This window comes from Macaca fascicularis, chromosome X, assembly GCF_037993035.2.
Source record: "Macaca fascicularis isolate 582-1 chromosome X, T2T-MFA8v1.1".
Classification (NCBI taxonomy): Eukaryota; Metazoa; Chordata; class Mammalia; order Primates; family Cercopithecidae; genus Macaca; species Macaca fascicularis.
The window spans coordinates 36,223,337-36,249,705 of NC_088395.1; the positions used below are offsets into that span (position 1 = coordinate 36,223,337).

Sequence of the window (26,369 nt, forward strand, 5' to 3'; positions counted from 1 at the left end):
TCCTCATCTTTTCATTGTATTTCCCAATATTTTTCTTACTTGACTTTTCTAAATCTTAAAATGTTATTTTGGCAGTTTTAAACTAGTAAGAGTTCTTAGTATTTACTAATTATTTCCTTATAGCCTGTTATTTTTGGAAAATAATACCTTTTACTTCTAATTATGATTTCATTGACTTTTTTTTTCTGTTGACTACATTTTCATTATTTTTGCTGAATTATTTCTTCCTCTATGTCTCTCTCTTTTATGTTGAATAGTTCTTTAATATCTATCGACCCTTGCCTGTTTGCTCATGTTTATTAATACCTCTTAAAAGGCTGGCTTTATCATTAGATATTATATCACTGTCTGGCAATCAGGGTACTAATGAATGGTTTAATTTGAGGAGGTATGTCTGGGAAATTAGTCTGTGATCTTTAATCTTAGGTGGTTTGGTTTCTTCAGAAAATGATTCTATAAAAATTTGTGATAGGCAGAGTATAATTTGTTTGTTTAAATGAAATAAGGCACTCTAAATGGTGAAGTAATATGCCAAAACAATGCTTTGTTTTAAAAGTTATAGTCAACATATTATTTTCACTGGTTATTCCTAGTTGCCAATTTGTAAATGGAAAGACAATATTACATGTGCCACTTTTTATATGTCTGCTGTAACATTGTCTGTTTTAGGATTTCACATGACAGGTTTTGGGAGTAACACAAGGATGGACCCTATCTACAACTTTCTCCTATCCCACAGGTCCTGGCCCCCTGTCAAATCATCCATTAATTCCAGTGGCATAATAAAAACACGTGTAAGATATATACATTTCTAGGATCAGAAATTGTTTTTATTTTATTTACTTATTTTTTCAAAAGCTGGTGATACCCTTTAGTTTTCATTAAGAATTACAAATGTCTTAGAGGTAAGTTTCAAGAAGTGTAGGGTTTTTTTTTTCCCAGTAGATTATAATATCTTCTCTAATGCAGTGAGTATTTGTACAGATATGCCTTTTCTTAATCTTCCATAGAATAGCCATTTATTCCCAGAGTTTTCTTGTTTTATCTAGGAAATGTTACATGCTATGCCAGCTATATATTTTCTCTGTATTCCAATAAATGTTCCTTCTGCATTTCTGTTCACTTCTGTGTTGTTCAAACTCTAGTGTGGAGATCATTTTAGCTCTGTTTACTTTTTTCTTGGCTCAGTATCACCTTTTTGTTATTTTAAGGATAATGTTCCTATTTTACTTATAATTCATTGCCATTAAAATATTCCACAAAAGGGAACTTCGGTAATTCAATAAACCAAGATATTTTAGAAATGTTTTTAAATGTTATTTTATTTTCTGGTTGGGAATATAAAAATATATAGAAACAAATCTTATTTTCTTAATGTTTAATGTTTTAAAGTGTACTAAGAAGTACCTATGGGCTTATATCTGTTGACATTTTATCAGTATATTTATGTTCCTCTCACAGCATTGCAATCACCATTGAACTTATCTAGTACTAAGTTTGTATTTGAAATCCCTTTACATGAGATGAATCCTAATAACAAGGTCACAAAAACTCAGGTATGTATAAAGAAGTGATACAGTTGACAATTCTTTTCATGATTATGAATTTTAGTTTGTTAAGTTGATTATTCATAAGCATGAATCATATGAACTGTTCCCTATGATTAATTTCTCCCCAATTGTTTATGCTATTTGGAGCAAGAATACTGGTGTTTTTAGAAAACTTACATATAAAATTTCTCAGGAGTAATTTTCAAAATATACAAATACATATACAGCTATTTATAAATACATATATGCATATAATTAATAAGAATATTAAAATAATTTTAATATAATTAAATTATCCCATTCTCCTTATACAAATAGAAGCTATAATTTAAATTAATATGAAATATATTCCATAGATAAAAGAAAATGTGCTAGGAGGCAATAATAAATCTGAATAATAATAATAATAATAAAGTAGCTTCTATGTTAAGTCACTATTTTTTTCTTACGGGATATCTCTGCATCTCTTCTAATTAGGAAGGAAAACAGAGAGATGTGCATAAAAAAGAAGTTCAGGACACATTATAGAAATTTGTATTTGCACTGCCCCTTTTTGTCTTATATATTGCTATACCTGTAACCAATTTTGAACCTTTATAGCATTGCAGAAAAATTATATGGAGACAATATTTAGCATTGCTTTAATAAAACATAGCAGAATGCTATATAAAATTATAGTTAGAGATCAATGAAGGATCTACTGAAATTAAAATGTGACTGTTTAGAGTATCAAAAGTCAAGAAAACTTCTACTTCAAATAGAACTTCAAGGATACAAAGACCTTATATGTTGGACTAGAAAGGCAACTTTAATTAACTGAATTTAATGGATTTAAGATAAAAACAATACCTTCATAAATGTAGATTATTTTATGTCATTGAAATTTTATTCAATCGATGTAAGCAAAGATCTAGACACCAATAGCATTCTCTCTTTTGAGGAGAAAGAGGGACATTGGCCCCATGGAGAAAAAAAATGTAACTCTAATCTTCTACTTAAACTTCCCGTGAATGATATTTGCAGTCATAATATATAAGATATATGGTACAGAGAAGACTTAATGTGTTTATGGAAGGTTAATTTGACAGAAGGTTTAAGGATTTTGGAATAAAGAAATAAAACTCATTTTACATACTGGGTAATTAAAGGGTACTGTCTAAAGTAGAGAGAATAAGAAAAACAAGAGGTATATATATTTTGCTTAAAATTACCAAGTGACTAATGGAAGAATTTTAAAAAATATGAATATCCAAAATAGGAAGTGGAGCGAGGAGTATAGGTAGTACCAATGAGCTGCATCTTCATCTTTCCTAGTTGGCAGTCAAAAGACAGTATCTGAAGCTGATAAACCATAAAATATTCATGCTGCAGGCAGATAATGGCCCCAAAGATGCTTAAGTATTAATCTCCAAAATTTGTGAATACGTGACCTTGTATCACAAAAGATACTTTGCTGACGTAATTATGGTAAAGGACTCGGAGAAGGGAAGATTTTCCTGAATTATCTAGGTGGGCCCAATCTAATAACATGAGTGGTTAAAAGCAGAGAACCTTTTCTAACTGTGCTCAGAGGGAGATGTGATGACAGAAGGGTCAGAGTGATGCAGCGTTCAACACAGAGGAAGAAGGCCACCAACTGAGGAATGCAGCTGACCTCTAGAAACTAGAAAGGGCAGTGAAATGGGCTCTTTCCTAGAGCTTTCAGAAAGGAACACAGTTCCTGCTAACACGTTGATCTTAGCCAATTGATACTTGTGTTGGACTTCTAATCTACAGAAATGTGATATATAATAATATATTTGTGTTTTCTAAAGTCCCTGTGTTTGTGGTAATCTGTTATGGCATCTATAAAAAACTAATATAAGCCACATTGGTGTCACATTTAGATAAAAACTCAAATCACAATTGGCTAAAATTGGTTGCTTCTGGGAAGCAGAACTTTTGATGAAGAGGAATTTGGTGGGACAACTGCTTTTAAACAAGGATTTTGAACTTTTTGTGTAAGCTGCATACATATGTGATTTTGACAAAAATATAAAGAAAAAAGCACTAAACATACTGAACAAATTTACCAATGTTTCTTTACAGATAACTGTATCAGTTCCCTTCTCAGAATTATAAGAGAGAGAAGGTAGATAGTATTTTGGAAGTATAATAGCTTTTCCTCATTTTAAAATGACAAAAATTAAGCTTCAAATGGCTGGTATGATTTTGTGCTCACCTTCTGTATTGAAACATGTTGTTTTCTTTAGAATGTGTAAATTAACCTTTTATAGTTAGGAGATACCAATATTAGAGCTAAATAGATGCAGTACTTCAAGGCTTGGGAATAAAATGTAGTGATAATTGTATGGCTCATTCTGTAGTCTTCAAGTATTTGAAGAGTAAAGTTAATGAAAAAATCTGGTTGATAGTTGTATTTTAATCTGGTTGATAGTTGTATTTCATTAGAAAGACGAGTCTGCATGCAAGTCAGGACCATAATGTTCAGATTTACTAAAACGTTTCAAAGATAGTGCAGAGAATTTCTGATAGCTTTCACCCAACTTTACCTAACGTTACCTTACATAACCCTAGGGCATTTTTTTTTAAATGAGAAATTAACATTAGTACAACATTATTGACTAAACAACAGACTCTATTCAGAAATCAATGGTTTCTCACTAATATCCGTTTACTGTCCCGGGGTCCAACCAGGATAGCACATTGCATTTGGTCTCATCCAACCTATGACAGGCTCTTGATCTTGCTTATTTTTTGTTATCTTGACGTTTTTAAAGAGTATTTATCCAGCATTTTTTGAAAATATCTGTTAATTTGAGATTGTCTGGTGTTTTTCACCTGATTAGACTGAGTTTTTATTTTCCATGGGTTTTGAAGAAGAATGTTACTGAGGTGAAATAATTTTTTTTTCACATCATATAAAGGAATACATGATATGAAAATGACTAATTACTGGTAATGTCTGCTAGGTTTCTCCACTGTGAAGTTACTGTTTTTCACTTTCCATACTCTATCCTTTGAAAGTGTGTGATCAATTTTAGCCTACAATAAAGTGGTAGGAGGTTAAGCTCTACTTATATATTACATATATTACTTGGAAATTTTCTTTAAAAGAGATTATTTCCTTTCCCTATTTATTTATTTTATTACATAATATATCAGCATGAACACACATATATTTATTTTTATACTTTCAGTTATAATTTAATATTATATTATTTATTTTGTTACTGAAATTGTTTCTGCTTTGGCCATTATAAGCTCTTTTACGTTGGTCCTTTGACAGGCTCCCATCATTGTGATTTTGAAGTGTTTTCTTAGTTAGTGGTACTACCAAATGTTCCAGGCTCATCTTTTATTTTACTTGCTCCAGCTGTAAAATCAACATTTCTCCAAGATCCCCTAGTACTTTTTATTGTAGAATGATATTTAGAAACCAAATTCTAAGTACTGTGTATATGAGTTGCTACTGCAGTGTCACAGGTTCTAGGCCCTTTCAACAAATAGAGTCAGGAAATATGTGTATACATACTAATCCACATGTACACATATACTTATAATTATCTATATATGTATCTCTCTCTCTCTCTCTATCTATCTATCCATACATCCATCTAACACCAGTACAGACTGATATCTCTAATCTAGCACCACAATGTCCATTCCCATCTTTCTCTCTTACTCATTTTTGACTAATTTCTCTGACAACGAGAAATTTGCCTCTCATTTTTTACACTTTATTTACTTATTTTAATCCTAATTTCAAGTAAAGAAGTTTCAGAATTTCTAACCTGTAGCCTATTAAAATTGCTGACACCTTTATCACCTAGAGTACCTTATTCATACACAATTCTTACTCTTTAGCCTTGTAGCTTTCAGTCAAAAACACAGTTTTTCAAAGTTACTGAGGTCAATTTCTCCCTACCCTAACTACATTCAGTGAGGTTATTTCACACATTTGTAATACAGTGTATCAACATTCCAAGACGGATTACAGACTGTGATGCACTGTATTACAGCTGGATTGATTGTTTTTGATTTACATACATTTATGTTCATGTAAGATCTTTGGGTTTTGAAAAATGCATGGAATAATGTGTCTACCACTTAATTGCCATAGAGAACAGTTTCATCAGACTAAAAACCCCTTTGTCTAATATCATTTTAAAGCATTTTATCTATGATTAATCATTTGAATTTATACATAGGCTCATCAAATTGAGATGGTAATACAACTAAACTTTATTTTGCATGCTATAATTTTTAACTTTTTTTTGTCTTTTTGTGTGTGTGAGCAGAATCTTGTTTTATATAATATTACCAAACACCATGTGACATGGACTTTGGATCTTAGTAATACTGGCAAACTTTTCAAAGATGGCACATTCAAGTTCAGTGTACTGAATGGGATTATACGACCAAATGCACAGTATAATGTTTCCATAAATTTCTGTCCAAGTAAGATCTTTTCTCCTATATTTGTGGTTATACTTTCAATTTATCCTTCATATATGACATTGTTTTATTATGTATACAGAAATTTAGATTATTTATTTGTTTCTTTTAATTTGAATAATTATAAATAATACAATTTTATTAATCTCATTTTTGAATGTTACATTATTTAATTGATGAAGTTGGTATATATTCAAGGTGTACAATGTGAGGATTTGATGTATGTATGCATTGTGTAATAATTGCCACAATGAAATTACTTAATATATCCATCATCACCCATGTTGTACATTAGATCCCCAGAAACTTGTTCATCTTATATCTGAAAGTGTGTACCCTTTGATCACCATCTCCCCATTTCCCCCACTCCCAAGCCCCTAGAAGACAATGCCCTACACTCTGCTTCCATGAGTTTGACTTTTTAGATTCCACATGAATGAGATTATACAGTAATTGTCTTTCGGTGTCTGACTTATTTTACTTACAATAATGTCCTCTAGGTTCAACCATTTTTTTTTTTTTTTGCAAAGGACAGAATTTTCCTCTTTTGTATGAATGAATAGTAGTCTATTGTGTATACATACATCACAATTTATTTCTCCACTCATCCATCAATGAACACTTTTATAATCTGGCTATTGTGAATATTGCTGCAATAAACATAGGAGTGCAGATATTTGAGATACTGATTTCATTTCCTTTGAGATTACCAGATCATATGGTGGTTCTATTTTTAATTTTTTGAGGAATGCGCTCAGAATTCTGCTTGTCACACTCAGCCACTATAGTGCAATGTAATCTGTTTTTCATTTTATTAGACTTATAAAATACCCAAATTACGAGGACACTAAGTTTTATACATGTGGTAATCTAGATAAAATACCTGCAACTGGCTCAGTTATCAGTAGAAGTTCAGGCAGGGTAAGAATCTATTATAGCTTTTAAGCTTATTAGAGAGTTCCTTGAGCACTGTGCTCTCTCCCTCTCAATAATGTTCTATTAGCACTGTGTTGCATTAACTTGATGTTCTACTGTATCTATTAGCATGGCATTGTATAATCATTTTAGCTTTGTGTGTGAGAAACATCTCATTGCACATTATGATTAGGTTTAAAAATGTTTAATCTTTTTATTACCTCTCTTTAAATCTCTGAAAATATGATAGAAAATATCAACTATTCTTTGCATTCTGAAATTTGTTTAGTAAAAATAATTAAGTTTTATTATGTATTTCTCTAGTTTCTTCTCCATTTCTACCATATTCGAGTTTGAAAGAGCTAGCACAAAGGCTATTCCAGCTGAACCTACCATCCATATTTCTGTTCAGAACTTCTCCTTTATGTCGCTGCCAACATTTTCACTCAGATAAAATGCACTGGACTAGTCAATCTAGAAGGAAATAAGAAACATTTCCTTTTGATTTTTCGTTTAATATGGGACGGGGCCCTATCAGTTAAATCTATGGTTTCCTTTATTAGGCTCCCAACCTTACTCTTTTGTTGTTTTGTTTTTGTTGTTGTTCTTGTTGTTGTTGTTATTGTTGGAGACGGAGTCTTGCCCTGTTGCCCAGGCTGGAGTACAGTGGTGCAATCTCAGCTCACTGCAACCTTCACTTCCTGGGTTCAAATGATTCTTCTGCCTCACCCTCCCGAGTAGCTGGGACTAGAGGCGTGCCCCACCACGCCTGGTCAGTACAACCTAACTCTTAAGAATTAAACATGCTTAAAATGCCTTTATAAATTACATCTCAGATGAGAGAGAAAACACTCTCAGCTTAAAAAGGGGTAGGATTGAATCTCCAATAGTCTGAGGTTATACAAAGAATCTCCTTCTCTATCACCCCAGAACCCTTTAAGAGGTCTGAAATTCTGAAATAATCAGAATTCAATAAGTCTTAAAACCTTCCCTAACTCTGAAATTGTTTTTTCTCCCCAAACTAAGTTTAACAACATCAAATTTATGAAATGAAACCATCATTTCCCTATAGATTTGTAATGTTTTAAATACATATGTTCTCTTATAGCTTATTTTATCAGCTCAAACTATACATAATTTTTTTTAATTTTTCACATAGTCTTTCCAGTACTCATTTGTCATTATTAGTAGGGAGCCCATTGTTTTTCTATCCCTCCTCTCCTTTCCTCTCCAACTGTCTCCCTTTTTCCAAGAACCCTAGACTACTTACTTGATCAGGTAAAGGGCTTATTTGATTAAGTAATGGCCTTCAGTACAGAGAGCGCTAGTATGGCTGATGATTTCAATGAGTCCATTGCTTTTGCTTCTAGCACTAAGTGTCACTTTTGAACATGGTCTTGCATCACCCAGTGCACTGTCATTTTCTGCTCTGAAGATACCCTTGATGGCCCCAGTCTTTGCTAAGGTGCACTGGTGTCTCATTGAGGGGTTCTAAGAGATCAGCTTGAAATCACAATCACTGAGTCACTCTTTTCTCTCTATCACACACTATGCTTGGAGATTTTGGTGTGAAAGGGTATTGATTACTTGCTGTGATGGAAAAACTGTCCTCAGAAACTAGCTTTCAGCTTCCCATGTTGAGCCCTGCTCTCTGACGCAAACTATCTTTTCTTTTATTAAGCTATGGCATGGGAATTTCCTGTCCTTTCCTACCAGGTAAAATTGGCCAGTCAACCCTGGTAGTATTTCTTAAACTTAAAAATCCGGGATACAGCACATTCCTTTCATCTCAGGACCTCCTTTTCTCAGTCGTCCCCTGAGATCCTTATGGCAGTGATCTATCCTCTTCTTCATACTACATATTCTAAAGGTCTGGGAAGCTTCTATTAAAACACAGAAAATAATTTTTTAAAAATGTTCTATTGCAGTGCTTTCCCAGGGTATATTTATTTTCCCCAAATTATGAAAATCTACATTAAAGAGACTTGCTCTATTTCTAGTCAAGCTGTACTTTAAAACAGTTTTCTTTCAACAGCACCTCATTACGTGTCTTAAGTTCTTCAGCAAGCTAAATCTAATTTCTGGGTAATTTATTCTGCCCCATTAAGTTGTAACATCATTGTACATGTTGAAATTTAGTAATGCTTCAGCTATGTAAATTTTTTTGTGTTTTAACTACTTTAAAATACCCTTAAAATTTTGTTTTTCATTAGATTGTCCTGGAAGATACACAGCAGATATTCCTATGCTTTTAAATGATATTCCTGTTTGCTATAAAATATTATGTCTTACTGGAGAAGTAAAATCACCAGAATTATTGTTTGACCCTCCATCTATATTTTTCACTCCTGTTCCTTTGGATGTAACAACTGTGATGGATATTAACATTTTACCTCAAAACTATTTCAGGTAAATAATGTGAATTTACCACATTTTTTTATGTGCTTTTTTGTTTGTGTCTGTGTTATATGGGAATTATATAAGAATGGCTTGTTTCTATAGTTGAACTATTAAAATATTTAACTATATATTAAAATTTAACAAAAAACAAAAAATCTTTCTTAATTATCTCACAGTTAGTCGTTGAATTTTCTTGTAATTTTTTTTTTTTTTTTCCCGCTGTGTCTCTCTTCATGGAGTAGTAAGCAAGCCTAAAAATTCAATATATTAGTTTTCTGGTGCTATGTGAAAAAATATCACAAACGTGGTGCCTTAAAACATGATTTTGATATCTCAAACAACGTGAATTTGTTTATTATCTTGCAGTTTCTCTGACTTAGTAGTCCAGCTGGCTTAGCTGCATCCTCTGCTGAGTGTCTCAATAAGCAGAAGTCAAGGTGTTGGCTGGAGTGGCCCTTTCACTTGAAGCTCGGTCTTCCTCCGAGCTCTCAAGTTGTTGGCAGAATTAATTTCATGGTCCTTATAGAACTAAAGCATCATTTTTTTGCCTAGGGACACACTCAGTCCACCCTCAAGTCCTAGCCATGTGGTCACATCCTCACAACATGGCATACAACTAATTCAAGGCCAAAAGTATACCATCTCTCAGACTTCTCTGCTTCTGACTTTTAAACCCTATATATAGTGGGAGGCTATGTTGTTTATTGTAGAACATTTAGCAACATCCATAGCCTCTACCCAATAACGTTCCTCCCCATGATGTGACAGAAAATATATATCTCTACACATGGCTACATGTCTCCTGGGGAGCAAAATCACCCTCAACTGAGAAGCACCAAAGTGAAATGATAGGAAGAGATATAACAGCATAACCAAAATAAAGCTGGGTAGCAGTATTAATTTCAAATGCAATAACCTCTAGAGGTAAAGTGTGTTTTTAAGATATAAAAATCATCGAATAATTATAAAAGATTAAATTCACCTGAAAGCCAACAGCATTCTAAAGTTCTATGCATAATTAAAATAGTCTTAAAATATGTAACCTCTAAATGAAAATTGGAAAATTTGACTAGTCCTTCATAACTCTGGGATATTAAAACATGTATCAGAAGTGTTGATGAGTCCAGAGACAAGATATTTGAACAATATTTGTAACAAGCTTCATTAATTTAACATGTATAAATTGCACCTTACAATTAGAGAATACACATTTTTAAATGAATCATGAGACATTTATAGAAATTCACAATGTATGATTCTATAGTTATAATTCATGTCTCCAAAATGTTTAAAAGGTTGACATAATATAGACTATATTCTCCAAAAATAAATATAATAAACTAAAAGTCAATGAAGAAAAGATAACAAGATCCACCATGAGTTAGAAAATGTTAAAAAAAAATTCTACTGAGTAAAAGAAGAAATTATACTGAATTTCACAAATAAATAATAATTAAAATACTAGATTCCAAATCTTGATAACATTCACTGAGAATCATGAGTGTATAATACAATCAAGTACTATAAGCACCATCTGGACATTAGAGCTGAAAACTAAACCTAAAACAGCTACTGGGACTTCTGCTACTTTCTTTAGATAAAGAATTAGGCCGGCATCATTGTTTACTTTATTTGTTTTATTAAATAAACATCAAAATTTCAGTGATTGAAGAAAAAAACCTTAATAAAGTACAGTAAAATTATCCATACTTGGAAATATAAAACCTTAAATACTGATATTAGGAAAGAAAAAAATGATTGGAAATTTTAAACATCCAACTTTATAAGTAAGATTACAAATAATAGTCTCTTAGACTAACCTATGGAGTGTAGAAGGTGAGATAAAATTATACACAGTAGAAATTAAAGCAGTATAAAAATATATACAAAACAGAAACTCAGTGGAACCAAGTTTCTTCTTTGAAAGAGGAATACAATGGACACCAATACAGTGAAGTTGACAAGGAACAAAACAGAGAAGGGACAGTTAAATAATATTAGAAATAAGGAAGCTTAACCATAAATCCAAAGAAAAAATGAGGTAATCAAAATACTATACAGAGGTCTATTCCAATACATGTGAAAACTTAAATATGAAAGTTGTAGAAGTATATAATTTACTAAAAATATACTGGGAACAAGTAGAAAGCCTTTGGGTTAATACTTGAAACTTCACAAGAAAACATCCTCTGATGATTTTATAGTCAAGTTTTACTGAACTTTCAGGAAACAGATTTATCAAACTATAGAATAATAATAATGTGCCCTAATTTGTTTTATGATCTCAGAAATTTCTATTATGAAATCAGGAAATGACAGTATAGGAAAGCTGAATTATTGGCTACACTGTGTTATGAGAGCATACATATAATTATCCTTAAAGAATCTGCGAGTACTTTGGGAGGCCGAGGCGGGTGGATCACGAGGTCACGAGATGGAGACCATTTTGGCTAACCTGGTGAAACCGCGTCTCTACTAAAAATACTAAAAATAATTAGCTGGGCGTGGTGGCACATGCCGGTAATCCCAGCTACCTGGGAGGCTGAGGCAGGAGAATCGCTTGAACCCGGGAGGCAGAGGTTGCAGTGAGCCGAGATTGCACCACTGCACTCCAGCCTGGGCAACACATCAAGACTCCATCTCAAAAAAAAAAAAAAAAAGAAGAATCAAACAACGTGTATATAAGATAGATCATGACCAACTTGTTTGTATTCCAGTATTTCAAGGCTTGTCTATCATCAAAAAGTCTAAAATGTTGTTAAAGAGAATAATGATTTGATCATTTTCATACATTGAGAATAAAGGCATTTGATACAATTTTTAAATCATTCATGGAAAAACTCTCAACAAACAGTAATAAAATAGTTATTCTTCAATTGTTTAATGTTCCTATCATAAGCTTAGAGCAAATATCATTATTGAAACTGGAATATACATGAATTACCTTTTAACAACAGAAACGTGAACGATGCTTATTATCACTGCTTCCCTAAAGCATTTTAATAGAGAACCTAGCATATGGCAGGGGGATAAGAAAAACAAAATGTGTGAGGATTAGGAAATAAAACTCAAAACTGTCATTATCTGTATATTAGATTATTTTTTCATATAGAAAATTCAAAGAATCTACAAGGAGATTTTTTAAAACTAGGAAGATCACTTATCAGAATAGGCAAATGTAACTTAAATATTTAAAATTCAATATAATTTCAGCTTACAATATATAGAGCACACAACTTTAAATTACTACTTATAATAGCATCAAAAAATTAAAATATAATAGATAAATAGATAATAGATTAAAAGATAAGAGATAAAGATAATAGATAAAGCTATGAATGAACTGTATGGAACTGTATAAAGAAAATTATAAAACTCAAGTTAAATACAGGTGTATTTAAATAATTAAATAATAAACTCAAATAAATACACCAGTATTCATGGATTGGAATGTTCAATGCTGTAAAAAAAGTTTTCCACAGATAAATTTACATATTTCATGTGACTTCAGTAAAAAATCAACTAAAGTTTTCATAGAGATTAATGTACAAAGGTATCAATTTAAAAGCTACTTCAACTCAAAAGTTGAGTCTTGCTAAATATGGTATAATGAAATGAATATGAGAGGTACTGAAGAAATAATGTAATGCAGTGTCCAAGTTATACATATGTAATAAAATCAACAGCATTAATCACTTATTTAAAGATAAGTTAATTAGCTAAGTAACAACTGAATTATTTTCAAACTGGATTTATAAATTACTTTCCATGTTTTTGTTTTTGTTTTTTTTCTTTTTTGAGACGGAGTCTCGCTCTGTCGCCCAGGCTGGAGTGCAGTGGCCGGATCTCAGCTCACTGCAAGCTCCGCCTCCCGGATTTACGCCATTCTCCTGCCTCAGCCTCCCGAGTAGCTGGGACTACAGGCGCCCACCACCTCGCCCGGCTAGTTTTTTGTATTTTTTAGTAGAGACAGGGTTTCACCGTGTTAGCCAGGATGGTCTCGATCTCCTGACCTCGTGATCCGCCCGTCCCGGCCTCCCAAAGTGCTGGGATTACAGGCTTGAACCACCGCGCCCGGCCTTACTTTCCATGTTTTTATCCAAGGTAGTATATAGGTTTAACTAATACAATTTTAGATCTTTTTTTTTTTATTATTAGCTAAATAATTCTCACACTGATTAAAATAGCAAGGATATATAATTCCCATTTGATGATACCTCTTATCTGCCATAGATATGTAAGTTCTTACATATATAAGTAAACAAAGTAATATGATTAAATATTTATTGATCACTAAAAATAATACGAAGTAATTCAATTTTAGAGTGAATACTATTAATACATATTATATTATTTAAAATAAACAGCTTGGATTGGCTATAAAAATTATAAATTTATAATTAGGTATGTCAACATTAAGTGGAATTTTTGAATAGTAGTGATTGGAAAACATTCATAGTATATGTATATATGCACTTAATAGTATCCAAATTTTCAAATATCTACCTACATGTTTATGTATCTGTTAATATTATTTAGTCTATGTGCATTAAATTTGTAGCTATTAAAGTGATAACTTTTGGTAAATTTTCATCAGAATATATTTAAAAACAGTAATTTATATCATGATGCTGATTAAGAAATACTGTGTTGAATCAGGTGTCACATGCCTTTTTAATCCTTATAGAACAAAAGGAACATTTGATCATCTCGAGTGGTTCTTAGTTATCATCCATCTTATATTGTGATCAGAAAGTAAGAGATGATACAAAGATATCTTTAATAATTAGGCACATGATTAGAAATATTTCTTATTTTAATTTTCTTTAGGATTCAAAAAATGAAGTATACATTTAAAGCCAGTTACTTGAAGGTATTTTGAGCTAATGAAACTTTTTTTTAAATTTTAAGCAGAAATTCAACTGTATGTGTCCAGATTCCCACAGTAAGGCTTCTTGATGACGAGGAGATTCACCCTCTTTCCGTGAAATTTCCAAAAGGCAGAGTCATCCCAGGCTCTCACAGTGGAATTAATAATAAGCTCACTTGCCACCTCAGTTTCAAGTCATCTAAACCTGTGTCATTTTTTACCGATCTTCTTTTCTGTGATGACAGAAAAAACTGGTAAGATATCTAAATGTAGGTTATTTTGTATCTGACATTAAAGAAAAACATATTTATATTTTACACCATGGTAAAATGTTAAAAAGAGAGGGATCTAATATAATAACCTTAGACATAAAGATTATTGCTAAAGTTCCAAATGTAAGTGTGCTCTCACAAAAAGCAGCATAATAGTGGCTACCAACTTATACTCTGGAGCTAGACTGTTTGGGGTCAAATCCAGGCTTTGTTAACATTACTTCTGAGACGCTCAGTTTCCTCATCTGTGAAATGGAGCTAATAGCAGAACCTGCCCCATCTGTCATCATGAAAAGTACAGCGAGTTAGTAATTATTGAGCAACTGGACAGGAAATAACCCAAAGGAAATGCTAAATAAGTGTCAACTGAAAGTGAGAAATATCAACATAATGATTTCCCTACAATATAGCTTTGTTACTCCCTCTTGCTCTGTCGTCCAGGCTGGAGTGCAGTGGCCGGATCTCAGCTCACTGCAAGCTCCGCCTCCCAGGTTTACGCCATTCTCCTGCCTCAGCCTCCCGAGTAGCTGGGACTACAGGCGCCCGCCACCTCGCCCGGCTAGTTTTTTTGTATATTTTAGTAGAGACGGGGTTTCACCGTGTTAGCCAGGATGGTCTCGATCTCCTGACCTCGTGATCCGCCCGTCCCGGCCTCCCAAAGTGCTGGGATTACAGGCTTGAGCCACTGCGCCTGGCCCCAGGAGATTTCAAATACACCTTGGTGAAATATTTCTGGATATCTTATCTTGTAGGACCAGAAGTAGCATTTTTACATCATATCCTGAAATAACTTGACTAACTAAATGGCAAGAGGTTAAAGTGTAGAGCTATAAAGTTTAAAAGGCTTATAATGAAAAGTAAAATTAGTGTCAGAGTATGTTCTTCATGTGCTCATTTATTAACATGTAGAGGCGTTATTTGTATATTTGTAGTCAAAGGACTGATTCATGTGTTTGAAATTAGGAGAGGGACATCTCTCTTCTTAATACATAGAAATATCTTCTTCTTAATACATCATATTTCACAAAACCCCATTTAATTCCTCAGCAGATTTGCGATAAATTAGAGCTATTGGAACTAATTTAAAAACTATGCAAATCATAGATGAGCAACAAAAGACTTTTCTGTACACCCAGATAAACAAGGCACTAAGACCGTAAGCATTCCCAAGAGCCTTAATACTGGCAAATCCTTTTACTGGTGACTGGTTAACTCCTTATCTGGTTTTCTATAGTGAATATGATCAGATCCTCTAACTCTTCTCTACTCTCCAATGCTGTCCTTGCCTTTTTCTCTTTAGGAGTCCCATTTCTGATCTCATTGAGATAAATGAGGTATTCCAGAAAGGAATTCCTCAAAAGCTTCCTTTTCACTTTAGAATTTCTATGAAATAAATTATATTCATTTATTATTGGTAATCTATTAGCATATGTTTTTTGTAGGCAAACCATGTGTGTACTCTGCCCAAGATTTAGGGAAAGACAGGGGGCAAATTCTTGATGGATGGCAGTGTGGTAGGTTTTTTGCCCTATGTTGAAGCCTTTATTTGCATCTGGTTTGTTCATATTGAAGCCCATGGCCCTTACTAAAAATATGACACTGATTTCTCGATTTTCTTGCTTTCTTTTACTTTGCAAGATACTTTCATAATGTGGCTTCTCTTGGGGGCTAACATGCTTGGCTTTTAATTTTGTTTTCTTTAGATTTTGTCACATTTGGATTGGCTCAACCAGCTGGAAATCTGTGAATAATAGCAGGAATAATTTCTGCTAATCTGTCTGCTTTCCCATCCACAATAATATGCTCGCAGCTCAGAGATTGTACACCCTACTTGCGTCCTACCCAAATTCTCCAAAAAGTCTGGGGATAGAAGTTTTATTCAATTGGTGCAAAAGCAATCGCAGTTTTTGCCATTATTTTCAATGTCAGAAAAACCGCAATTATTTTTGCACCGACCTAAATATATATCTATGTGAGAAACGGTGATGTGAACAAGGAGTACTATAAACAGTAAAATGGAGCATGAGGTATGGGGGCTAAAGCAACCCATATTTTAATGGCATTTTTGGTGTTATGGTTTGGTGAATTCTGGCAAGACAGCTGGGAGATGAAACTGAAAAGGCAGCAGGAACAGATTATGAAAGTCATCCATGCTCTGCTTTGGTATCCATGAGTGAGAAATAGGGTGAGAACCAGGAGAGTGTGATGTTATGGATATCAAGGCTTGAATAAATACAGGAGGCATGAGGTCTATAGCTATTAATTAATACAAGTCAGGTACTACTCATAGGCTAGATCTCATGGAATCCACACGGTAGTCCTGAGAAGTGGGTTTTTTTTTTTTTGGTTTTTTGTTTCTAGATTTTCATCTCTGTTTTACAGAAGAGGAATCTAAGGCTCATAGTGTGACGTAACTTGTCCAAACTCACTCAAACATTAAATGGGGGAGCCAAGAATGTAAAGCATATTTTGGTTTCCAAAGATTTTCCATTTAGTCACCTTATTTTAAATAGCATTTAGACTATAAATAATTATATAGAAATTTTTATAATAAGCATACGTTTTTAAGGGTTACACTACTATATGTCATATATAGATTTTCCAAAGAATAAGACATGTTTTCTTTCTTTCTTACTCTTCTGCATGTATTTCTCTCTCTCTCTCTCACCCCCACACACACACACACATTAGTGAAACTTCTATGTTCCCCATATAGTAATGATAGAATTACAGTCTACTCAATAAGTACTGAGACATTATTAATTTATTTTGCTCAATATATTAATTAATGAGGCAAGATCATGAATTGTCTCTATGGTTATAGCATAAAATCAAACAAATATGAAACGTGACTGTGTATTCAAAGAATGTAGTTGTTGTGGTTCCGATGACATCAGGAGCAATGGACCTGCACATTTGTTCTTGGCCAGTGTTCAGAAGTGTCAGTGTCTCATACAGTTTGGCTGTGTCCCCACCTAAATTTCATCTTGAATTGTAGCTCTTATAATCCCCACGTGTCACGGGAGGGACCTAGTAGGAGGTAATTGAGTAATGGAGGTGGGTGGTCCTGTGCTGTTCTTGTGATAGTGAATAAGTCTCACGAGACCTGATGGTTTTATAAAGGGAAGTTCCCCTGCACACTCTCTCTTGCCTGACACCATGTGATGTGCCTTTGCTTCTCCTTCACTTTCTGCCATGATTGTGAGGCCTCCCCAGCCATGTGGAACCGTGAGTCCATTCAACCTCTTTTTCTTCATAAATTGCTGCATCTTGGTATTTCTTCAGAGCAGTATGAAAATGAACTAATACAGTAAATTAGTACCACAGAGAGTGGGGCAGTGCTGTAAAGATAGCCAAAAATGTGGAAGCAACATTGGAACTGGGTAACAGGCAGAGGTTGGAACAGTTTGGAGGGCTCAGAAGGAGATAGAAAAATGTGTGAAAAGTTGGAACTTCCTAGAGGCTTGGAGGGCTCAGAAGACAGGAAGATGTAGGAAAGTTTGGAACTTTCTAGAGACTTGTTGAATAGCTTTGACCAAAATGCTAATTGTGATATGGACAACAAAGTTCAGGCTGAGGTGGTCTCAGATGGAGATAAGAAACTTGTTGAGGACTGGAGTAAAGGTCCCTCTTGCTATGCAAAGGGACTGGTGGGATTTGGCCCCTGCGCTAGAGATCTGTGAAACTTTAAACTTTAGAGAAGATTTAGAGTATCTGGCAGAAGAAATTTCTAAGTGGCTAAGTGTTCAAGAGGAAGCAGAGAATAAAAGTTTGAAAAATTTGCAGCCTGATAACGCAGTAGAAAAGAAAAACCCATTTTCCGGGGAGAAGTTCATGTCAGCAGCAGAAATTTGCATACCTAACAAGGAGCCAAATGCTGATCACCAAGACAATGGGGAAAATGTCTCCAGAGCATGTCAGAGATCTTCACAGCAGCCCCTCCCATCACAGACCTGGATGCCTAAGAGGGAAAAATGGTTTCCTGAGCCAGGTCCAGGGTCCCCCTGCTGTGTGCAACCTAGGGACGAGGTGCCCTGTGTCCCAGCTGCCCCAGCTGTGGCTAAAAAGGGTCAAGGTATAGCTCAGGCCATGGCTCCAGAGGGTGCAAGTCCCAAGCCTTGGCAGCTTCCATGTGGTTTTGAGCCTACAGGTGCGCAGAAGTCAGGAGTCGAGGTTTGGGAACCTCCCCCTAGATTTCAGAGGATGTATGGAATCACCTGGACGTCCAGGGATAAGTTTGCTGTAGGGTGGAGCCCTTATGGAGAACCTCTGCTAGGGCAGTGTGGAAGGGAAATGTGGGGTCAGAGCCCCCACACAGAGTCCCCTCTGGGGCACTGCCTAGGAGAGCTGTGAGAAGAGGCCCACCACCCTCCAGACCCCAGATCCATCATCCTCCAGCCCCCAAATCCACTGACAGCTTGCACCATGCACCTGGGAAAGTTGCAGATCCTCAATGCCAGCCTGTGAAAGCAGCCAGAAGGGGGGCTGTAACCTGCAGTGCCACAGAGGCGGAGCTGCCCAAGACCATGGGAACCTATCTCTTGCATCAATGTGACCTGGATGTGAGACATGGAGTTAAAGGAGATCATTTTGGAGCTTTAAGATTTGCCTGCCCTACTGGATTTTGGACTTGTATGAGGCCTGTAGCCCCTTTGTTTTGGCCAATATCTCCCGTTTGGAATGGCTGTATTTACCCAATACCTGTCCCCCATTATATCTAGGAAGTAATTGACTTGTTTCTGATTTTACAGGCTAAGAGGTGGAAGGGACTTGCCTTGTATCAGATGAGACCTTTGGACTGTGGAATTTTGAATTAATGCTGAAATGAGTGAAGACTTTGGGGGACTGTTGGGAAGGCATGATTGGTTTTAAAATGTGAGGACGTAAGATTTGGGAGGGGCCATGGGTGGAATGATGTGGTTTGGCTGTGTCCCTACCCAAATCTCATCTTAAATTGTACCTCCCATAATCCCCATATGTCATGGGAGGGACCCAGTCAGAGGTAATTGAATCATGGGAGTGAGTTTTTCCTTGTTGTTCTCATGATAGTTAATGAGTCTCACAGGATCTGATGGTTTTATAAAGGGCAGTTCTCCTGCACACACTCTCTTGCCTGCTGCCATGTGAGATGTGTTTTGCTTCTCCTTTGCCTTCCACCATGATGGTGAGGCCTCCCCAGCCATGTGGAACTGTGAGTCCATTAAACCTCTTTTTCTTTATACATTACCCAGCCTTGGGTATTTCTTCATACAGTATGAAAATGGACTAATACAGTGTCATTAACAGCAAAGCTGATACTGAAGTATCTGCTCTATGAATTTATTGGCATACAAACTCCTGGAAAGTACCTGATTTAGTTGTCCACTCAAAACCAATCAAATCGATTGTTTTCCTAATCATGGATGAGATATAGTATAGTAGAATGATTGACCTTTTCTTAAAAATAACTAACCACATTCTTGCTTAATTTTGCAAATTACCACATTTAAGGAACTAGATTATATATATCCTCTGCCTTTAAAACAGGCACAATAAAAATTTTGCACATAAAGATAAATTAATGCATTTATAAGTGTTTTAAATAATAAAATTATAATTCTTACATTTTTCATTGATGTTTTAATTAATCACTACATTCAAACTTTAGAGATAAAACTCATAGACTTTGTTGCAAATGTACTTAACATTTTTCTGATGAGAAATGTATTTTTAAATAGGCAGGTCTGATGTTTAAAATTGAGAATATATAGCTGTTAATTATATTAGCTCTTTTCCTCTATTCAGTAGCATTTTATCAACCATGTTATGGGTTTATAAACACTTTTGCTACATAATAAAGCTTATTATACTTACTCTTATTGACAATCACTTAAATGGAAATTATACTACTTTTAGAAAGCATTCAATACAATTAAGAATTGAGGAATAATGAAGGTAATTCTAAGTATTGTTCTGCTCAGTGCATAATTTGACATTTGTGTAGAGTGCACTTGGCACCTTTGGGTCAGTCGCTAGTACTTTAAAATGTATATTTTTAAAGTATAGTACTTTAAAATGTTAAAATGTATATTTTTCAGATACCTTCCTATTGTTGAATGGATAGGAAACAGCATCACATAAAGGAGACTAGCAGAGAATGAATCAGATCCAGAGTCAAATCAGTTTGAAAGCACTTATGCACTCAAGTTGGCAATGCCACTTTAGGAACTGTTATGTAAATCAATACCTGCATTTTATGTGCCTTTTTGGAATATTCGATATTGGATATTTAAAATAAATATGTAGATATATTTGAATGTATATTTAACTTAAGGCTTGTAATAAGCAAGTAATGTGAGTCACGTACCTCTGAGGGATACTGCCAGGTAGCTACAGGCTACTTTTGAGGTACTCGAGGCTCTCTTTATGGAGTAGGAAGAATTACTAAGGATATATTCATCTTTTGGAGACTCCACTCTTAGTGCAAACCATTTACAATGATCCATCTCAAATTTTAGCATCGTGGCAACAAAAGGCAGGCAATGGGAAGTCTTAGTATCCATTTAATTGTTCATAACTGAAGTTAGTATTGTAATATTACCTCAAAACATTATTTGTCATGGTTTGGGAGCTGAGTTATGCATAATACCATACACTTGTCCACCTTCCTTAGTGTTGTATGTGTAGATAGAACAAGCAGTGAGGAAGGGAGTAGAGTTCACATGAGACCGCTCTGTGTTCTGATATAATCATCTGCTCTGTATTCTTTGTCCTAGCCCTGTGAAAAGCTGTTTGTAATGGCACCTTCATCTGACAAAGAGCATTATTTTCATGGTTAATCTGTTCAAACAAATCATAGTCTCTATTACAAGGTAGAATGTTTCATTTATATTTAACAAAACATATAATACAGGTATGTCATAATAAACTATAAACATACGATGTTCATCATTTACTTGTAGCAACATGGTGGAGTTTAAAATTTGCATAGAAATGCAAAAGCTGACAAACTGTTACGGTAATATTTACCACATCTTCCCAGATTATTAAAATTATAGTACTTTTAACACCAGGTAGCAGAATAAAAGAGTTAACCACAGATGTAGTTTTTCTAATATCCTTCTTTTTCTTTTCTCTAACCTCATCCTCTTTGGAATCTGTGAAGTTGGTTGGAGAACCTCTGCCTTCCTTAGAGATTTTTTACTTTAAAGGAAATTCCAATGTCCTGTCCTCTTTATCTCCCTTACTGGTTGTGAGCACCTTCCTGATTGCTGTTCTTCAGAGAACTCCTAGAAGGTAGATGCCCATGCAGTCTACTGCTACCTTAGGACCGCTTAGTACAGCCCTCTCCATCTCATCTTCCTCAGACCCACCGTGGCTACCCAGTTTCTCACCTACTTGTAAATATGAACTGATTGCTCAATAAATTACCGAGCCATTAGTTATTGATAAGTGTTGCTGTCTGTAATTTGGGCATTTCATATTAGATAGGTGATATTTAAATGTATGCTTTATGCTTACAAAGGGTGTTATTAGAAATCAAAATGCGTTTACTTTTCTTCAAGTTAAAAAGAAAAGACTAATGTGTGCAATTAAATTAAATTTTTTTTCTGTTTAAAAATTTCTGTTCAACTTCAACTTTATTATTTCAATTCTTCATTTAAATATTTTATTAAATGTATTGAATTATTTTCTCTTAATGTCCTTAATTTTATGTAGTTTAATTATTTAAATTTATTTAACCTTTACCTGTATCCTGAACATTTTTAGTTTTTTCAACCGGATAGAAACCAATATAAAATATTCTTTTGTAATACTGTTTTCAGAATTTCAGCAGGCTTAAAATTCATCATTTTAATGCTTGAAAGTTATTTAAAGATGAATATTATTATAAAGAATATTAGAGAACTTATTCAAGCTCTTACTATTTTTTCTTTTTTTTTTAAAATTTAACACCATGTAGACATGGTCAGTTTATTTATTTATTTATTTTCTTCAATTTTTATTTTTAAGTTCAGGGGTATATGTGCAGGATGTGCAGGTGTGTTACATAGATAAATGTGTGCCATGGTGGTTTGCTGCACAGATAAACTCATCACGTAAGTATTAAGCCCAGCATCCATTAGCTATTCCTGATGCTTTCCCTCCCCCTGCTCCCCACTGGCAGGCCCCAGTGTGCGTTGTTCCCCAGCATGTGTCCATGTGTTCCCATCGTTCAGTTCCCACTTATAAGTGAGAATATGTGTTTGTTGTTTGGTTTTCTGTTCCTGCATTAGTTGCTAAGCATAACGGCTTCCAGCTCCATCCATGTCCCTGCAAAGGACATGATCTCCTTCCTTTTTATGGATGCATGGTATTCCATGGTGTATATGTAGGACATTTTCTTTATCCAGTCTATCCTTGATGGGTATTTGAGTTGATTCCATGTCTTTGCTATTGTGAATAGTGCTGCAGTGAACATACGTGTGCTTATGTCTTTATAATAGAATAATTTATATTCCTTTGGGTATATGCCCAGTAATGGGATTGCTGCATCAATGGTATTTCTGCTTCTAGAAATCACCACAATGGTTAAACTAATTTACATTTCCACCAACCGTGTAAACGTACTCCTTTTTCACCACACCCTCGCCAGCATCTGTTGTTTCTTGACTTTTTAATAATCGCCATTCTCACTGGTATGGTACACTGAGATGGTATCTCATTGTAGTTTTGATTTGCATTTCTCTAATGATCAGTGATGTCGAGCTTTTTTTTCATGTTTGTTGGCCGCATGAATGTCTTCTTTTGAGAAGTGTCTGTTTATGTCCTTTGCCCATTTTTTAATGGGGTTGTTTGTTTTTTTCTTGTAAATGTGTTTAAGTTCCTTATACACTCTGGATATTAGTACTTTGTCAGATGGACAGATTGCAAAATTTTTCTCCCATTCTGTAGGTTGTCTGCTCACTCTGATGATAGTTTCTTTTCAAGCTCTTACTTTCAAAATAAAAGTATCATCTACTTGCATTATGGTGGTTCCTACTAGATGAAAACATAACTTTAAAAATCATAATGCATCCTCTTGGTAATTAGGTATCCTAACAATATGTATAAAAAATGAGTGATATGTGACATATACAACATGGGCTGACTAATGAATAAGAATTGGCTATGAGCAAAATTGAACCAAGAAGGACATTTCATATTTATAGTCGATAGAATTTCAAGTAATGCCTGAAGAAGCTGTGTTTTACCAAGGGCTTCACAGACTTACAAGGATATGAAATCCTCAAGTGGCTACTCAGTCTCTCCTCACTTAAGGAAGGCTGCTCAAATGGTGTACTGACCAGCGTGTATCTCTCTGTCCTAAAACACACCAAAAGCACCAAGTGTGTGGGGTTAGCAAATATATATTTATATATAGCTTGCTATAATGGATGATCACAACAACTGTTAGATTTTTTATGATTTGGAAATTAGGATAAAAATGAGTTGATTAGTTTGAAATATGTGGAACTGAACTTTCCAGATGCCTTTTCATGTTAGTACTTGGTGCTTAGCTATGTGGAATGCTATCAGCTACCTGCCCCCTTTTGTCAGGTCCTATAGGATCTTTCTCAGCTGAAGAGTGCCACCTGGACTAAGGTGACACCCCACGAGGCAAGTCTGCATCTTTTATCTGATTAAGGCATGTTTAGAGGACTACACATTTCAGCCTGATACCAGAAACTTTGAAAGGCAATCCAGAGCTCCCAGCCTCGTTGACCAAGTCATCATTGGGCTTGCATAGCTGTTCTAATTCATTCTGTTCTTCATTTGGTTCCATCTCCATTTCTTACATGTGTTACTCCCTAATAATCCTCTCAAACTCCAAACTGTCTGCTTCTAGAAAACTCAACCTGTGACAATTAGGTATTGAATATGATATGTGTAGGATCCTCACTGATGTCTAAAGTAGGTTTTTTTTCCAGTAGCTCATGTATCACAGATGAGGATGTCAATTTCTCCATCCATACATACACTCATGTTGCAGTCTTTTTTACATGCTGTATGCTTATCTTTGCATTTAAGGGGCTAGGCAGATTGAGTAAGATATTTATGTGCAAGATAATTATGACAAAGGGTAGAAGTAAAGAGACCAATGAATAAGCTATTCCAGGTTGATGCTGTACACATGTGCAGAATTAGGGTGGTGGTTGTTAGAATGAAAATAAAACTATGAATGGGAAATAAGAAGTGATTTTGATGGAATAAATATTAGGACATGGTGATTGATAGCAAGTCAAACATCAACAACCCTGTGAAATAAGGGAAAATAAAAAGCATATATGCATGTCAATTTTGTGTTACACCTTCACAAATCAATCTTCATAGCTTACTCTGTTTTGTGTAATTGAATATTTATTAACTTTTATTTGTTAAAAAATACCCTATATTCTACTAAAAATATAGACCTTGCAGTGATTGGTAAAACTGCCAACCTTCTAAGTCAATTTATTGAAATGGGCATGCAAATTCATTATGTTTTATAATTTTTTTAACGCCTCTCTTTCCTCCCATCATCACCCTCTGTTATTCTCTTGGCAACATTTTTCCTCAGGCTTATTACAATTTAAACATTTTGTTTCCCAATTACTAAATCTGGAAGCAAATGTTAGCCCCATAATCTTAATAATATTCTATGTAATTGTGAAAGTCAGTCTCCAACAGCACCAACCTAAGTGTTTGTAGCCAGAACATGGACGTTTATGATCTTTTCCAGTAGTTTGCTGGGCATGGCACTTTCCTATTACTAGTGGATAAGTCTACATAAAGAAGCATCAGTGGCAGGAAGTGGGATTTAATTCTTCCATGCTGAAATGCAAATAGTATTTCAGAATTCTCCTTTAAGGCCTGAAGTGATATCTGACTTCCATGAACGTTAAATGATTTTTATTTCAGTCTTGCATAAACTAATGAAACATTAGCATGGTTTATTTTATACTGCATTCAAACTGAAGACCTGTGATTTCATTGTTTTCAATTCCTGCATGCTTTTGCAAGCTCAAACCATTTGCTAGCCACTCTACATGAAAATACTTACATTTTATTACCTGTTTTTTGTGAAAACATATCACCAAACATTACTATAAATTCAGATAAACTCTAAAGTAAAATGTAATTGTATTACCTCTTAGAGTATATAATGACATATGTAAAGTCATATTAAAAGATGTGTTAAAAATTATTTATCAAACTTACTGTTTTGCAGGTATACCCTCAGCTGCTTTGTAAGAGTCTGCAGCCTAGAAATTGGGAACCATTTTCATAGATTACAGAAACAGTTTTATCATTCCGAGTCTGTTACTAATAATGCAGAGTTATATTTTGGATGGATTTTATTGACATCTCAGTTGAAAGGAACAATGCAACACAATATGTGAACTTTATTTTTATTAAGTTCACACGTCTTTCTATTATTGCCCTTGTATCCAGTGGGGACATTATAAAAGAGATCATCTAACTCTGGAATATTCAGTGAGATAAGAGAGTATTATATTGTAGTTCCTAATTGATTTCTTTTGCCCTTCCCTTTTGAACCATTTTCTTATTGCCTGGAGTCCCCAGCTGAGGCAGTCACCCGTATGCAATCATATTCCCTTTGAAAGTGATGTCAGATCGTCACCTAACTTCCTAATTTCCTATGCTCATTTCATCATGTCTTAGTTGATCTCTAATAGCTGAGCCCTTGCTTAAATGTTAATACCTAATCTTCAAGCTACTAATTTGTAATCAACAAATATTCTTTTGGATTGTACTGCTCTAACTAATGAGAATACATATTTCATGGTAGGATTTCAGACCATTGGCCAGACAGTTGGGAAAATAATTTTAACAAGTATTTCCATCAGAGGAAGTTTCACCATTACACAGAGTTGATGTCCTTCAACTTTTATGGCCAGTTCT

The 26,369-nt window shown here is 34.5% G+C and overlaps 1 protein-coding gene across 1 annotated transcript in view; it reads left to right on the forward strand.

The window, feature by feature from the left end:
- CFAP47 (cilia and flagella associated protein 47) overlaps positions 1 to 26,369 on the forward strand; it is a 429,680-nt gene that overhangs the window by 87,026 nt on the left and 316,285 nt on the right. Inside the window, exons 23-26 of the mRNA XM_015443631.3 lie at positions 1,462 to 1,556; positions 5,852 to 6,011; positions 9,137 to 9,332; positions 14,238 to 14,447. Of these exons, the coding sequence (XP_015299117.3) occupies positions 1,462 to 1,556; positions 5,852 to 6,011; positions 9,137 to 9,332; positions 14,238 to 14,447 (661 nt within the window). The remainder of the gene's footprint in view (positions 1 to 1,461; positions 1,557 to 5,851; positions 6,012 to 9,136; positions 9,333 to 14,237; positions 14,448 to 26,369) is intronic.